Consider the following 16,106-nt stretch of genomic DNA (forward strand, 5'->3'; position numbering starts at 1 on the left):
ACATATATAAACACAACATCAGAAGAATCATCCAGGTATAAATCAAGTTACATCCAATGTTTATAAACAAAGTATTCCATTTTATTGCACAGATTCCTTCAATTTTTGAAAATTATTTTTATATGCTTCCAGGCTATCCCAAACAATTCTCCACTGTTAAAGCAGATTTCCAAAGTTGTACATCTCTCCAGCAATGCAGCCACACAATTCCTAAAAAGAGTTATTTGAGTTATTCCAGTGCAACATCCCACATTGTCATTTTATTGTAACTTTTCTATCTGAAAAAAGAACAGTCAAAAAAAACCCAAACTGAAAACACCAACCAAAACACACAACAAAAAACACCCAAACCAAACCAAAAAACAAAAAACCAACAAAAAAAAAACCCAAAACCAAACCAGCACCAAACCAGAACCAAGACAAAAGAAACAAGCCTACACAAGATTACAGGAAGCAAAGTACTGTATTCTAGTCAAGCCTAACTGTACATCACATCCTTTTAAAAAGACATTTTCACAGATCTTAGCAATAAATTCAGTATCAAAAAAATTTGTAAGATAACAGGTTTATAATAATTTTACTACTTCTACTACTTCCTTGATTGGAATACATTTTAATGGGCAGAAACAGAAAATGCCATTTCACAGAAAAATAAAACTTTTCATTTGAAAATAATGAAAATACAAGCTCAGGAAAAATTTTCTTCTTTCTCAAGTCAAGGACAAGAAGCAATGTCTTTTCAATGGTGCAGCACACATCTGCAGTAGAACAAACTACTCCTGCTGTGAAGTACACCAGAGACCTTTCATGCTACAACTACTTTGCAAAGAGAAGGAGCAAACTCTCACTTCAGTCTGTAACAACTGTGAGTCAGGTTCAAGTCATTAATGAAACACAAAAGGTATGGCAAGGTAAGGTCATTGTATGTAGCAGTGTATGGCTGTGCTGCTGGAGAGGAAAAGGAAAATGCATCAGATGACAAGTTTCTTTCTCAAAAACTTACAAGCTAACTACTGGTTTATCCAGGGATTTGTTACATCTTTTTTTTTAATCCACTGAGATGAACAAGCCTCACTACGACTTTAAATCCTCCCCTTGTTCTCTCCATCTACCTGAAATAGTAATGGTTATGGAAAATACTTTGAAAACATTATTTTAGGAAGGGAAGCACAGTGCTAAATGACTCTTAAGGAACAAATAATTACAATAATAATTTTAATCAGGTATGAAAAGCACCGTTAAAACAAAACTCATTAAGTTGGTGCTCCGACTCAATGCTCAGCAGCAAGGCTTATTACAAAACTGTTTATCAGGAACATCCAATAAGTCCGCTGATGAAAGTTTCAGTGATGACAGAAGTTCAGCTGTCTGGGGAAGTGAAACAAGTAGAAGACAAGAAACTCCACGCTGTAACCTGATGCAAATTTATGTCAATGGTTTTAGGATTCATCTATCTTACAGCAGTATCTTTCATATCTGGACGTTAAAGACATTTGGAAACTTCACTGGCTGCAAAAACAAACTCTCCAGGCATGTGGCTCTCCACAACAGTGTGCACTGGGTTTCATCCAGGCTGTGCCCTTGTTTACAGCCACAATCCCCTAAAACTTTTGGAAAAGTGGAATCGGTAGCTGAGATTGAGAAGCATAGATACAGCTGAACAGAGAGTCAGGGGGGTTTCTTGAATCTTTCCATACACTTTGTCTCCTTCCCTCACAGCTTCACCTCCACCTCCCACACAGTTGTGTGGACAGACAGAACTGGGGATTGCTCCTTTCCATCTGTTCTACCTCACCTACACCAAACCCACTGGGGCTAAAGTCTTTTGGACATCCCACTCCAGACTCCTGAGCTGACACCAAAGTACCACCTCCCCTTCCCTGAGTAAATTCTTGGCAATCATTTTTCTGGAGAGGTGTCTCCTTTGTCCATTAGTTGTCAGACTTCATTTAAAACCAGAAAGCAAAATGTCCACAAATTTCAGCTGTAATGAAAACATTAGAAAGACAAATAAGGTGCGAATGCTGCAGAGATAAACGCTTAGATTGACACTCCAGAAGCTTCTTCATACATCACAAGGAAGACTGAAGCTGAGGTTTAATGATAAAGATTAATACACCCAACATTAAGAACCACTCTGATGATTACAACATGAAGATGCCACTCTACAGCCAGCAACATTTCACATTTGGTGCACAAGGAAATAGTATCCAGGTGCTCCTCACTTCTGGCCTGAGAAGTCAGAAGTCCAAGAGTGATGTGAGCACCAGAAGGCACATGCAGTAATCTGTGTCCAAAAGGAGTAAGATAAGCTTTTGTTAAGTACAGGCCTTGTCAGTCTGCAAGAGAATCGCACTGCTTGGTCCTGGCTGCCGAATTTTAGTGTGGGATAATTTTCTTCCTTTAGCAGCCTCGATTCAGAAAAATGCTCCAACCAGACAGGGAACTGCACCTCCTGACAATCTACTCTGTGGAGCAGAAATACAGATTTTCTGGATTTATGCATTACACACACACATATGCATAGATATGCATGTGCCTGTACAAATAAATAAATAAAAGTCTAAATTCAGTGTGAGTTAAGTGACTTAAAGAGTTTGTGTTGAAGACAAAAATCCAATTTCATATCCATCTGTCAAGCTGAATATGCCCTGGCCATTTCAAAGGCTTGATGTTAGAAATGACAGCAGAAGCAATATCTTAGTGTCTTCATTATCTCCAGTGAGTGGCATTTCCATTTGGCATCCATTGAGAGCAGTGTGTGAGAAACACCACAGTTTTTCCACAGTTCAAGTCCTAGAAAATTTGACACCCATCTCCTAGAGGAAGGAAAGGGGCAGGCACAGTATTTGACTGTTTTAGGTACACTGAGATGTACAGGCTTGATTCTACACCTTGAACTTTCTCACACTTAGTGAAGAACTAAATAAATACTTCAGTATGAAGGAAAATATGTAACCCTTCTTGCTCAAAGAGAATTTACCAGGAATCACTTGTCTTGGTGCTGTACAGAAATGGCTGAAGCTACTTCAAAGTAACCATGATGCACTCAATCTGCCAAATGAGAAGTATGATGCTTAAGAACATCAATCTCCTTTTAATTTAAATGGGATTTTCACAGAATCACAGATTACACTGAGTTGGAAGGGACCCACAAACATCATCATGTACAACTCCTGGCCCTGCACAGCACCACTCCCAAGAGCCACACCATGTGCCTGAGAGCGTTGTCCAAACACTGAACTCTGGCAGGCTTGGTGCTGTGACCACTTCCCTGGGGAGCCTGTTCTAGGGTCCAACCACCCTCTGGGTGTAGAACCTTTCCCTAATATCCAACCTAAACCTCCCCTGACACAACTTCAGGCCATTCCACTACCATAAGGATCCCACTGACCAACAGACTGCGGCTGAATCATGCTGAATAAACGGGAGGAATACCTGTCCATGCCCCTCAAACTAGAGTTAGCACCTGGGGGAAAGAGGGTAATTGGAGTTGAACTTCAAGCCAGTTAATAAGCATTCCTGTAGGGACTGGTTCATCCCCATACCTGGCCCCAAAGCAGGCAGCTTGCTACCCAGCAAGCAGCCACAGCACAGCCAGGAATTGGGAATACCCCACAGACACTGCATGTGGTGATCCTAGGCAGGGGGAGGAAAAGGAGCTGGAATTTCAGTGGTGGAAGGACATACAACACAAGCCCACAGGCAAACAGGTTTCAGTAGACAGTTTTATCCACGGATAAACTGTTTTCCAAGTGATACAATGCTGTTACCATGGACAGAGAGAAACCACAAACCCCCAGGACTACAGCAATGTAAGTTTCAGAATCAGACACCCTTATGTATATTTTCCTTGCTGTAAATTCAAGCAGCTGGGGGAAGGGTGGCAATCAACCTCTAGGTCTGCCCATATAATTTAAGGTATCAGTGGAAACACAATGAAAGTATCAGACTGGTTGTTGTCTGATCTTTCTACAACTTTGTATGGCAACAACGCAAAAGCAACCAATGAGGGTAATTTCTGCAGCTTTTGTGGCAATGCAGATAATTGTACAAAAACAGTATGATTCAAATAGCAATAACCTAAATCCAAATGGTGGTACTTTCCTATTTCCCTCCCACCGCTTCCTTTCAAAATCTGATACACAGAAATACTTAAATGTGCATTTAAGATCATAGTTATACTGCAGATTTTGCCAGGCCTGAACCCAGGACCTAGATCATGGGATTTCATCATTTGCTGTGTTTGTGTCTTCAGTAAACCAAGGTAGCCACAGCTGAAGGGTAAGGAACAGCTTCTTGCAGCTGTCAGACTTCCTGCTGAAAGCCACTGCCTCCACACTGGGACAGGTGCCTCCAAAAGCACCACCCGCAGCAAAGCCAGGCCTCCCCGCTTCAAGCATTGCTGCCACTTGTCCCTGCTCCCTTCCCAGCACCAACAAATTCACTTGTTGGCACTTCCTAATTTTCTTCAGGAACAACCAGAGGTATTACCACCAATCAGAACACGTATCTCAGCCCAAATTTCCACATGGTCTCTCTCATCTTTCATCCATATTATATGCAGGAGGAAAAACAGGCCTCACTACAAGGTCTGGACCTCCTCTGCCATGAGGCTACCGAGTGCTTCAAGGTTCAAGCCTGAAGACATACCCAAATTTCCATCTTTTAAGTAATGCCCATGTGCTTTTTGTTCAGTGAAAGACCCTAAACAGAACATCTGACAACTTTAGTGTATTTCTGCTACCCAAATAAAAATATGCTAAAGCAATTCTTATATAAGAAACAGAGGAATTTCAAAAAGCTTCCTGATTCTACCTAAAAATAAAACAAATATTTTATTTAGTACGTGGGCTTTTGAAGTCTTTAGAGTTTGCCAAACTATTCAATTTCTCATACTCAGGCAGAGAGATAAAAACTCATCAGGGCTGAGATGATCACAGGAAGAACCTGGCACAGGCTGCTCTCTTTCATATGCCCTCATGGTTTTTCTGCCAAAAATAAATACATCAGATCACAAATGCTAACTACTATACATTTTTCATTTAAAGGCAACGACCTTCTCTGCTCCAGTGTGCCATACAATATTTTTTTTATCATTATGTAGTACCACTTTAGGTTAACGAGTTAGCAGTATCAGAAACCTAATAATTCCATATGACCATTTGGATCCATTTGACCTGACAGAGCTGTGGTCTGTCACATGAAATACATGAAATAGTTTACAGATATATAATTCTGTTTCTAATCACACCAGTAAAGTGATAACCTAGTAAAATGATAAAATCAGAGGCACAGGAGCACAGTGTGCACATGTCCAAAACTATCACCCAGCAACTACTCAGAATACACATGATTTTTTGGTTTCCATTACTCTGAAAGAACTTCAGTTCTTTCATTTCTAACAGAAACACATCCCTGAAATGCAGCCAGAAAATTATAGTGCCATGGTGCATAAAACTCAGGCAAAATTACTGTGAAATATTTTTACTATGCAAATAATTATATCCACTATCAATTTCATCAAGTGACCCTACTGCTGAAGACTCAACATCCAACAATAAACAGCAACACAAGCAAGCACAGAATAAACCTAATTGAAAATCAAATTTATTAGATGCTCTGAGTTATTTTAGAATACCAAAATACCTTTAAAATATTCATAAAAGCATTCTAATGAATATACTTGATGAAAGTTCATTAACCTTATTATTATGTTTGAGGGTTATATTTCAGAGCACAGCTCTGAAGTCTGCAGAGTGTAAGACTGTGTGTGCAGAAGGAACAACTGGATATTTTAACCAGGCAGACAAATGGCTTTGTAAGGAACAAATAGGAACAAAACAATTTTTAATTAGACAGAAAAGCATATTGTCAGAAGTAATTTCCATGACTTATTTTTCCATAAAGGATACACTGTGTGGCAATACTGCACAAAAGCAATTCCTATGATCCTTGAAGTTAATTGTTCAAGTGAGGAAATTCAGTTGATGTTTTACCAGCAAATTTAGTTTCTTAAAGCAAGTGTCCAGAGTAAACAAAGAATGACTAGAGTTTCTCTAGTTATAATACTCCAATAAGCCATATCCACTTCCATGAGAATAAAAGCAAAGTGTCAGCATTTATATTTTTTTACATAATTATATAAAAAATTATTTTTTTAAATCTGAAAAATGCCTCCTTTTATTTTAATAGCTCAGAAAAAGATCTTGACTGAAACACATTTGCCATGTTCGTTTGGAAAGAATCAAAGCAATTAGGAGTATTTATATACTCTTAACTACATAAGATGCTGAACACAGTATAGAATTGAAAGTTCTATTTCTAATGTAAGATAATTAAGAAATGTTTTTCAAGGGAGCAAGAATAATGTAACACCTTTTATTTTTCTCACCCACTCTTAGCACATTGCAATCCTATTGATTTTAGTGGGGGTTTTTTTTACTCTAGAAAGGTCCTCAAATTTTATTTTTAGACTTTTTCCTCAAAGTGCTTCTCTACAATGTCCTTACATAACCAACCAGTGGTTGAGCTCATAAAGTAACCTGATTAATACACTTGCTCTGATAATTTATTGTAGAGTTTCTTGAAAACTTGTGATACTGCCAGGGAAAAATCACACTTGTACCAAGTAACTTCAGAGTACCATATTTTGTATCATCATATACAGGCTTTTATTTCAATTCCGGTATTTGTCAGAGAAGTTACCACACCAACAACCACACATTTTTAAAATTCCAGTTCAACAACAACTGAAAAAACAGTTTGTATTATTGACATTGTAGCATAAACATATTCTGCTCAGTCGTATGTCTTCCATTTTCCTTTTATTTGAACAAAGCAAAAAAAAGGGAGAAAAAACTATCTTTTAAAATTACGCAGCTCAACTGGCAGATTAACAATGTAAAACAGTTGGGGAAAAAAGAAAAGTCTTTATCAAAATAGAAGGGGTTTATAGCAACAAGTAAATTCTTACAGAAATACTGAGATAAAATCAGTTTCTGTATATAAAACAACTTAAGTTGAATTGAGTTTCACTCCCAAGTAAGATAATTTTCTAAAATCATTCCCAAAGTGTTGATCATTACAGGAACAGGACTGGGTCTGGAGAAAACTGTTCCAGTTGAATTCCCAGCACTTGCTTTCTCCACAAGCTGTTTTGGCTCAGTGTTGTAATGCTATTTTAATTTTCTTAGCTATCTCTTTAAAACTAAGTTTGAAAAAGGTTTCAACTTATACACAAACAATCAGAAAGTAGATTTTTGCTATGAGTTCCTTATGATCACTTAATTTCCCTTTTTCATAAAATAATTTTTCACTAAAAGGCAGAAATAAAATGACAATATATTACATTTTTCACATTATCTTGAGTCACACATCTACTTTTCTCTTGAAAGCCCAGGAAGAAAAATGAAAAGGGAAAAATTTGGACATTTACATTATAAAAGGTTTGGGTTGGTTTGCAAAATTTATGTCTGGTGAACTGACAAATTATTACTGAAAAGACAAAGACTAGGTAAGTAAACCTTGTTCAGAATAATTATTCAGTTGTATTAACACAAAAAAGTGGCAAAGAAAAAATCACTAACTCCAGAAAACAGCAGTCTATGACTACCAGTTGAAACCACCTTGCAGAAGCCGGATTATTCAATGCCATATAAAGACATACCTTTTTATCATATACATCTTGCCAGTTTACTCCAGCAAAGAAACTATGACGCATGATTTCTTTTGCATCATCTGGGCCTCCACCAAGTCTAAAGAGAGTGGGGGAAAAAACAACACATATTAAACTTCTATAGAGAGATCAAAGTATTGCTATGGTTGGAAAAGTGACCATTTCTTTTTGACTGTCTGGGAAATATTCTCACCCAATTAACATGCAATTTTTACCCTTTTAATATGAATTCTGATGATCTGGAGGGAAGACGTGATAGTGGTAGTATCCATGCCATGGTCTGTTCTTTTTGACTATTCCAACTACACTGTTCGTTACTGCCCATGATGAGCTTCATTAGTAATTCATTAACTTTAAAAACATACTTAAGTTTAGTTTGCTTGAAAGACCAGCTAATGTCCTGGCACTATTAAAAACCCAAACTAACCCGATAATGCTGATATAAAACTTTGCCAAGGATGTGCCAGGCACTGAATCAGTAATGACTTGTGCATCATTTTTATACAGTGCTTACTGCTGTTGCATCTGGGTGCTGTAACAATTAACCAATTACCATAAAATAGTCTCAATCTGAGTCAATTAGTATAAATTAATAAATTGTAGGCCTGCTGAGAAGGTTATTTAAAGGCCACTGTAAATAACCACACTACTCACTGTGGCCCACCGTTTGCCAAAGCCAGACTCTGTCTGGTAAATCATCTTAGGAAGTGGATTTCACCTACTTTGGGTGAAGTTGCCCAAAGCAGTTTGAGCTCACAGAAGTGGTCACTGCTGCCAAAAGAGGAGTGTCCAGTGTCCTGCCCATACCTCTCCTCTCTCACTTGGCTCTGTAGCATCATTCCCACTTGGTGACTGTGAGCAGAGTCAGCACCCTAAGCTGGAGAAAAACTAACCCTGCCATGAGAAAAGAAGAGAGAACTGGCCATTTTTTGTTGCATTAGCAAGTCTACTTTGACTCGACAAGTTTAGTGAGCTCCCTTGAGCTGCTGCTGTTGGTTGAGAAAGAACCACACATTCAGTGATGGGAACCTCTACCCTTCTCAACAGCACATCAACTTTCAGGACTGCTTAGCTCTCATCCAACTTCTCCCTGAGACTGGGGATCCTGCTGCCCTAACAGAAGGAAGCTGCAGCAGAAAAAAAATCTACTCTTAACTAAATAAGCAGAGCATACGTGTAAATGTTAACAAGAAGAGTGACAAAAACAGTGCGTGTTTCATTAAAAGGAACTGCTAAAGATATAAAGACAAATTCTAAAGGCAAGCATTTAAGTAAGATAAATTCCTCTCTAAAGCATTTATTGTAAGGAGGAATAATTTCCACAACCAAGGAAAAATGTCTGTTTTGGTATTACCCTGCTGCCAAATTTCAAAAATATTCTGGACTACTACGTCAGTCTTGCAATAACTGAGTGCAAAGTTATTCTAATTTTCAAGCTGTATTCCTCCTTGTTTCTCAACTACTCATTGTAAAATTCTCTACATCTTGGCAAAAATGGCAGTTAGCCTTCAGTCTCCAGACTTCTCTCAATATCTTCTAGCTGCTCACAAAAAAGCTGAGTTGTGTTAATCTCTGTGTTCCTCCCCTATTTAGCATTAGCTAGCACAAGAACTTGAATATAAATAAGCTTCTAAATATAAGTCTGTAATAAACACTACTGTCTGCAAAGATTAATTACAAGGAAGCATCTTTCCAATTTTAAAGGTTAATATATTTGATGGGTCAGATTGTTTGGAGGTTAAAAAGCATTAGGAGTTGCTACAGAAACAAAGTTTTACTCTACTCTGCCTGTATTTGGCTGGCTGGTCAGTTTGCTTTTCCTGCATACACTGAGCTCAGCTGGAGCAGACAAGCTCACCACTTGTGCTGTCCTGCCTGCTGCACCCGGCTGCATCCAGGCAAATCCCTTGGAGAAACACAACAACCAGTCCTGCCCTGAGTGCCTGCAGGCAGTGCCCACTACTCAAAACTTCTTGAGAACCAGCGGCTGAAGGAGCACCAGGAAAGAGAGGCAGACAATGTCTGCAGCCCTAAAACATCCTAGGAGACAAGAATGACAAAGATATTGGGGGAAAAAATGGTATCTATAGACAAATCCCACTGATTTACAAAGAGATTTGTCTTAGAGCCAGGACACTGCTGGTCCAGTACTGGAGGCACTGGAAAATGGCTCTCCTAGGCAACAATCCCAGAGGGAAAAACCCACCACAAAAGGGCACAGACAGCAGCTGGGTGATGCTTTCAAACTACTCACTTCAAAAATTTTCACTTCCGTTGTATTCTTTAGCAATTTACTAGTTTAATGGTCTAACATGTGATTTATTTATGTGCCCTAATAAATGTAGCTGTGGCTATCTATGCATCTCTCCTGCTATGATCACCAAGAACAAGTGCTACAGTCCCCATGAGACACTGCAGTCAGCTTAGGGTTAAGTTACAAGTGGAAAAACAATTGAGAGCTTTCCCTTTGTTCCAGTACACATTCTAAACTTGAAGAGATCCCTGTGTTTGCTGTGAATGATTTAAAAAGTTTGTCTCCCACAAGCTTTTCTTCCTTTTGCTGGTTAAGTCCATTTTGTAAATCATTGCTGGACTGAAAAAATGGAAATCTGAGACTGTATGCCTGTGTATGACCCTTTCCTGTGATTGACAGCTCCTTCAGCCAGGCACCACGGACCTATTTTTACATTATCCAGCACAATCAGAGCATTTATTATGCCTGTACAACCAATTAATTTCACTTACCGCTTATTTGGATCCTTTATCAGTAGGCCTGATAGTAATGATTTTGCATCTGCAGACAGAGTTCGAGGAAATTTTATGTCCTCCATTAGTATCAGTTCAAACAGTTTCTCATGATCTTGGTTGTAGAAGGGTAATCTCCCACACATCATCTCATACATGACAACTCCTAATCCCCACCAGTCCACTGCACGACCATAGTCATTATCTTCTAACACCTGAGACAGAAACCAAAAGCACCTGTGAGACATAAATTATTTCATACATCATCATTTCAGTCTGTTTGATGCATCTCTATAGGAATGTGTTTCTGAGACTTGATTTTCACAGTATGCTACAAGGACTCCCAGAACCTGACTCAAAACTTTAGCACTGACTCACACACCTGAGCTCACTGAAGTTCCAAGCTTACACTGCTAAAAGCAAAATAAAAAATTGACAATTACCTGCTCCAAATAATCATGACTTCTTTTTACCCTTTCCTATGTCCTCTACCAGGCCATTAATATCATCCATAGCTTCAGGAAGAGACATTATCTACAGGTACACCAATGCGTCATTTAGAAGTGGTGAAACATCTCTTTGCTCAGTCACTTCCCTCTCTTTTGCCCCACCTGTCTAAAGTCTCCAATTTAGAACCACCTTAATCTTACTAATTCAAGTTTAGTTTCTTTATGATCTTTGTTTATATCAAAAGTCCTCAATGCCTTTCTCCTGACAGTTTCATTACAGTCCATTAAATAGTCCTACCAGCTGAACCGTGCCAATGCAAAAAAATACGGCAGTGTTTATACAATACTATGTTTACCATGAAACTATGCTTATAGGGTATTATACAAACACAGAAACTGGTAATGATTATACAATTTGTTAACATAATGTCACTGACGTTGTGTACCTAAAAACAACTTATTCCACAGCCCTTCTCCCAGCAGCCCCAGAGAACAGGAATAGGAAATTTAAGCAGTGTGTCTTGACCTTAATACACCTTCATATTAAATTACAGACATGGAGACAACATAACAGCAGCATTCACCCATTAAAAAATCATAAGCAATAAGGAAATTGAAGGTTACTGAATATATAATTCCAATTTCTGTGTATTTCTAGTAGATCATGCCTCTTCATATAAAAAAGATTAAATAGAAGTCAATAAATGTTAATACAGAAGGCTGTGTGTGTCAAATGGCCAATATTTGCTGCAGAAAGAGCTATCCAAAAACCTTAAAACAAGAAATTAGACTTAAATAATAAAGATCAAAGAAATGCAACTAATAGAGTAGAACTACATATGTAAAGAATGTAAATAATTCTTTATAGAGAATTGTTACTGTATCACTGGCAGATTCTGAAAGGCAGCACCCTATGACTGAATTTTAAAAAAAGAAAAAACCAAGAACAAACTAATCCCCAGAAAACAAAATACTTTTTACAACATAGAGACACATGCAATCACCATCACAAAAAGCTTGTGTTCAAACTGCAAGCATAGAGAAACAGTCATGTAGACACTTGGTAGTGAAAGTAAAGTTTTCAGTCTTTAATGAATAAGGCAACCTCTACAAGATCAGAAATAATTTTATCCATAAGTAGATTATCTTGCAGTTGTCTAAAATGTGTAATAATCTCCCCTGAACAAGGGCAGAGGCAGTCCTCATGCACCTAAGTGGACACTAAGTGACCACAGACACAAGCACTACACCGTAGCCAGCTCTAACGAGGGGTGTTGAGCTCATTTATCTGCCTCTCCTCTTGCTCCCCCAGTAAACCCAAGCCTGCTCTGAAGTATCTGGGACGTGCTGTTAGCAGAAGCAACATGCAGTCTGATCCAGTATGGCAATTTTGGAAAACCCACAGTAATTAATGCATTCATACTCCTACTTTTCACTGTCCTTAAGGATTAGTAGCAGAAACATGATGAAAAGAAGTATATTAAAAATCCATCTTGTGCATATAAGATTAAAAAATCATAAATATTAACACATTAACACATATGATTTACAACTGTGCCAAAACAAACAGACTCATTACATCATTTATATTTCCAAATAGTGGGTAAAATTTTGGAAAGTGTAAAATACAACAAATTATCTGAATAAGTACATATGACAAAACTAACTAAAATAACTCCTGCATTTTAAAATTAATTAAATGTTTTATGAGTTGGAGCATATTGCAAGCTATTTGCTGAAGAACTGTGTATGAAATCTGTGACGCTTGTCTTTAAATCACCACTTCTTCTGCCACAGAATAAAAGCATTATATATTTTCCTGCTTTATCTATTAGCACTGTTACTGCTTCTCTCATCTGTACAGTTACAGTCTTTTCTTTTGAAGCTAGCAAAATACATAAAATTGTGAGACAGTGGTAGATTCTTTTTACAAGTAAGCTGAGGTGTGGTTTGCATGTGTGGTTTATAAAAGAACGCAACAGGAAAATAAAACATATCGTTCTCTGAACAAGGCAAATCACATGGCCAATAGCTAAAGCAAATTGTATTTGCAGCTTTACGTAATTTATGCAGGACTTTACCTAATAATAATAAAAAGTATGAACAACCTTTTGCTGCATTCCCACAACAGCAACAAAACGGTACAAAGAAAGAGCCAAATGTGATTTTTAACCTCTTTTTACATAAAATCATAAAAAAGCATAAAAGCTGGATTAACTGCCTCCCAAACCCGCATATCACCAGCCGGGTTCTCATCCCCAGCTGGCAAAACTGGCAACTCTTTATTTTTGTTTAAATACCTGGTTTACAGCCAGCCAGACAAGCAAGAGCATCAAAATGGTTTCATTTAGGCAAAAGGAAAACAGCCTGAAAATAGTGTAAATAAAGCAAAATACATCTCAACTTATTTCAACATAAATGTAATAAAATTGTGCATAATGCATTCACAGCGAAGATACACTATTATTTCCTTTAAGTAATTTCTAATCTTCATGGTGTTTAGGAACTCCTGAATTTATAGACTGTATCAAATCAATGGAAGTGAAGTGCTGGAGTCCAGCAGCTCCTACAACCAAATCTATGCAGTTAGGGCAGGCATGAGAACATGTCTGTACACACTGCCCTAGCGTTACAGAATCCTTTCCAAGCAATTCTTGGATTGGAGGGATTTGGTTTTAATTACACTGAACATAGGTCAAGAAAGCTTCAACTCAGTGCTAAAATGAACATGACATGCAGCTGTAGGCTTTGCACCTATAAATAATTCAATCTTTTGCCCACCATGAAGTGGATATCCGCTTTTAGAAAAGTCTCCTTTGGTTGTGAGGAGTGATACTGCTGTCTCTCCAGTACCTCTGGGATGTCTTTGTATATGTGGGGCACCAGTCTAAGCACCCAGCCAGACACAGCCACTGTGGAAAGTTTGATCCCTTGGACTCTGTACGCTGCCCTTAAGAGCTGCCTCCACCAGCCAATTCTTGTGCCTTGCTATAAGGACGCACAAATCTATCTTTAAGGAAATGCACTGCACTAGGAACCCAATCCCTTCGTGGTCACAGCAGGACAGGCAGCAGGCCTACCAAAACCATCACAGTGGGCACAAGGTCAACCACTCTGGTATCTGCTGTAAAGGAATGTACTGATATTTCCTGGGAGTACAACACAAGGATCATATAGAACTCATGAGCTCAGAAAGAGTACCTACCCTGACTACATACTCAAGTCAGGGATGTTTCCACAAAGTAAAGATGGACTTACTTGCTTTCTTCCACAAAATTTATTTAAATAGTCAGATCATTCAGATTTATGATTCCCCTTCCTTCATCCTCTTCACACACATGGGGTGCCAAAATCCAAGCCACCTTGCCAATATCTAGGTGAGGTTTTAGGAGACAAGAGCTCCAGTACAGTGTGATTTCAGTGTGTGGATAACGCTTATAGTCATCCACCCTGGACATAATCACCGTACCCAAGTGATTTCCCATCATTGAGCAAAGCAGAAGGTGGATGACTGCAGTTCAGTCTGGATGATACCACAGATCATGGGAAATAAAACTCAAAAAAACCTACCATCATTTTTACAACTTGAGGAAATCTTACTCCATTTGTTTTCAGGGCTTTAGTTCAACAACTGGTTCTTTCAGAGGCACTGCCAGCCTAATCCAGGCTCTTGTTTCTGTTCTCTCACCACAGCTTCCCTTACCTTGTCAAAACTATGCAACACACTACATCAGACAGGAGAAAAAAAAAGGGGGAAAAAGTTTCACCCTGGATTATTTTTCACTTGAATCAAGTTTTCTGACCTAAGCCACTCAATTACCATGTGAACAGTTGCAGTAGCACAAGTTGAGAACATGGGCAGCATCAGGTGTGGCATTGCTGCAGAAAGAAATGCTTGCCAATCTCTGCCCCAAAGTTACACTGACACAGAAGTTACACTGACTCTGCCAGTTTTTCCTGCACACACTGACAGCTGTAACAGCTGTGCTCACTTAGGGTGAAGATTAAGGCCTGCTTTTCTTCCCAACCTGCATTTCTCTAAAGCACTCCAGCAGTATAACAGGGTTCCAAAGTGGGCATAAACTCATTGCTGCACTGAAACCACTCCAGTTTTTACAGGCATTGTAGCTCCTCCAACTCACACCTCTGCCTGCAGTACAAGGACACAGCCTGGGTTTATAAGGGTGCTTTTAAAAACAGCTGCAGAGGTGCCACTGAACTTTGTATTTTCCCTTCTTACATAAATATGCAAAAGGTTAAGTAACACACATGCTTTCTAACAAGCAAGAAACATTAGCCAGGCATCTGCTGCCAGGCATTTGCAGGTACTTTAGTGCTTTTATGGATGTTTTAGAGGCACTGGACAGCACTAGAGTTTCCGCTAAGGGAGAGCTATTTATTTGCCTTAAAATTTTCATCTGTATTGTGCTCAAAAGGCCACAATACAAATTTAAAATCTTTTAATTTACTGAGATAGCAGTAAACAAGGGAAAACAAAGTATTCTGTAATGATTGTACCGTTTCTGCACACACTGGGGTTTCTGGAAAGTATTACTGGCAGCGAGCAAGTATACAATGGGATAGTGCTTTGTACACAGAGCAGACTGTAAAGCCCTACATACAAAATAAAAAATTCAGTTCACAGACCAACCTTTGCCATTATGATGATTAAGACAACACAAACACTGCAGGACTGCTAAGATTGCAGTAATTCAATTGTATTTTTCCCTCACACATAATAAATCATTTTGTTGGCAAATAATTACAGATCAGTGAAGAAAAATACTCCTGTATTTACATTTATTCACCAAAAAAAAAAATCTATCTTATCTATTCCCCACTGCTGAGAAGCCCACTGTCTTGGACTTGAAAAGAAGATTGTTACTACCACTGGAAGTTTTCTCTTTCCCAAAAAATAAAATCCACAGAAATGACCTCTTCCTTCATTTCACCAGTGGCTGTAGGTCTTAATCTTTAGGTTTATTAGTCAATACACCTTCAGGTCCTTTGCTTTATGCATGTCACTCCTTTATGGGCCTAACATACAGTCTACAGAATTTGATGTCCATTTAATTTTATGGTGAAAACCAGTGAAAAGATATATTTTATTATCTTTACTGCTTCGGTAGCTAAGAGGCGAAAGTTTTTTTGGAGACACATCTGCAAACTCCTATTTACAAGGGCTTGGGGCAGAGACATAGGAAGCAGACAACTGAATGCCAAAGAGAAGTTGA

The 16,106-nt window shown here is 38.5% G+C and overlaps 1 protein-coding gene across 2 annotated transcripts in view; it reads right to left on the reverse strand.

The window, feature by feature from the left end:
• AKT3 (AKT serine/threonine kinase 3) overlaps window positions 1-16,106 on the reverse strand; it is a 150,422-nt gene that overhangs the window by 7,180 nt on the left and 127,136 nt on the right. For both annotated transcript variants that reach the window (XM_082302505.1, XM_082302506.1), the window contains exons 11-12: window positions 10,424-10,638; window positions 7,670-7,757 (exon numbers count right to left, since the gene is read on the reverse strand). In XM_082302505.1, coding sequence (XP_082158631.1) covers window positions 7,670-7,757; window positions 10,424-10,638 — 303 coding nt within the window. The remainder of the gene's footprint in view (window positions 1-7,669; window positions 7,758-10,423; window positions 10,639-16,106) is intronic.

This window comes from Coloeus monedula (genome assembly GCF_965178545.1).
Source record: "Coloeus monedula genome assembly, chromosome: 2".
Classification (NCBI taxonomy): Eukaryota; Metazoa; Chordata; class Aves; order Passeriformes; family Corvidae; genus Coloeus; species Coloeus monedula.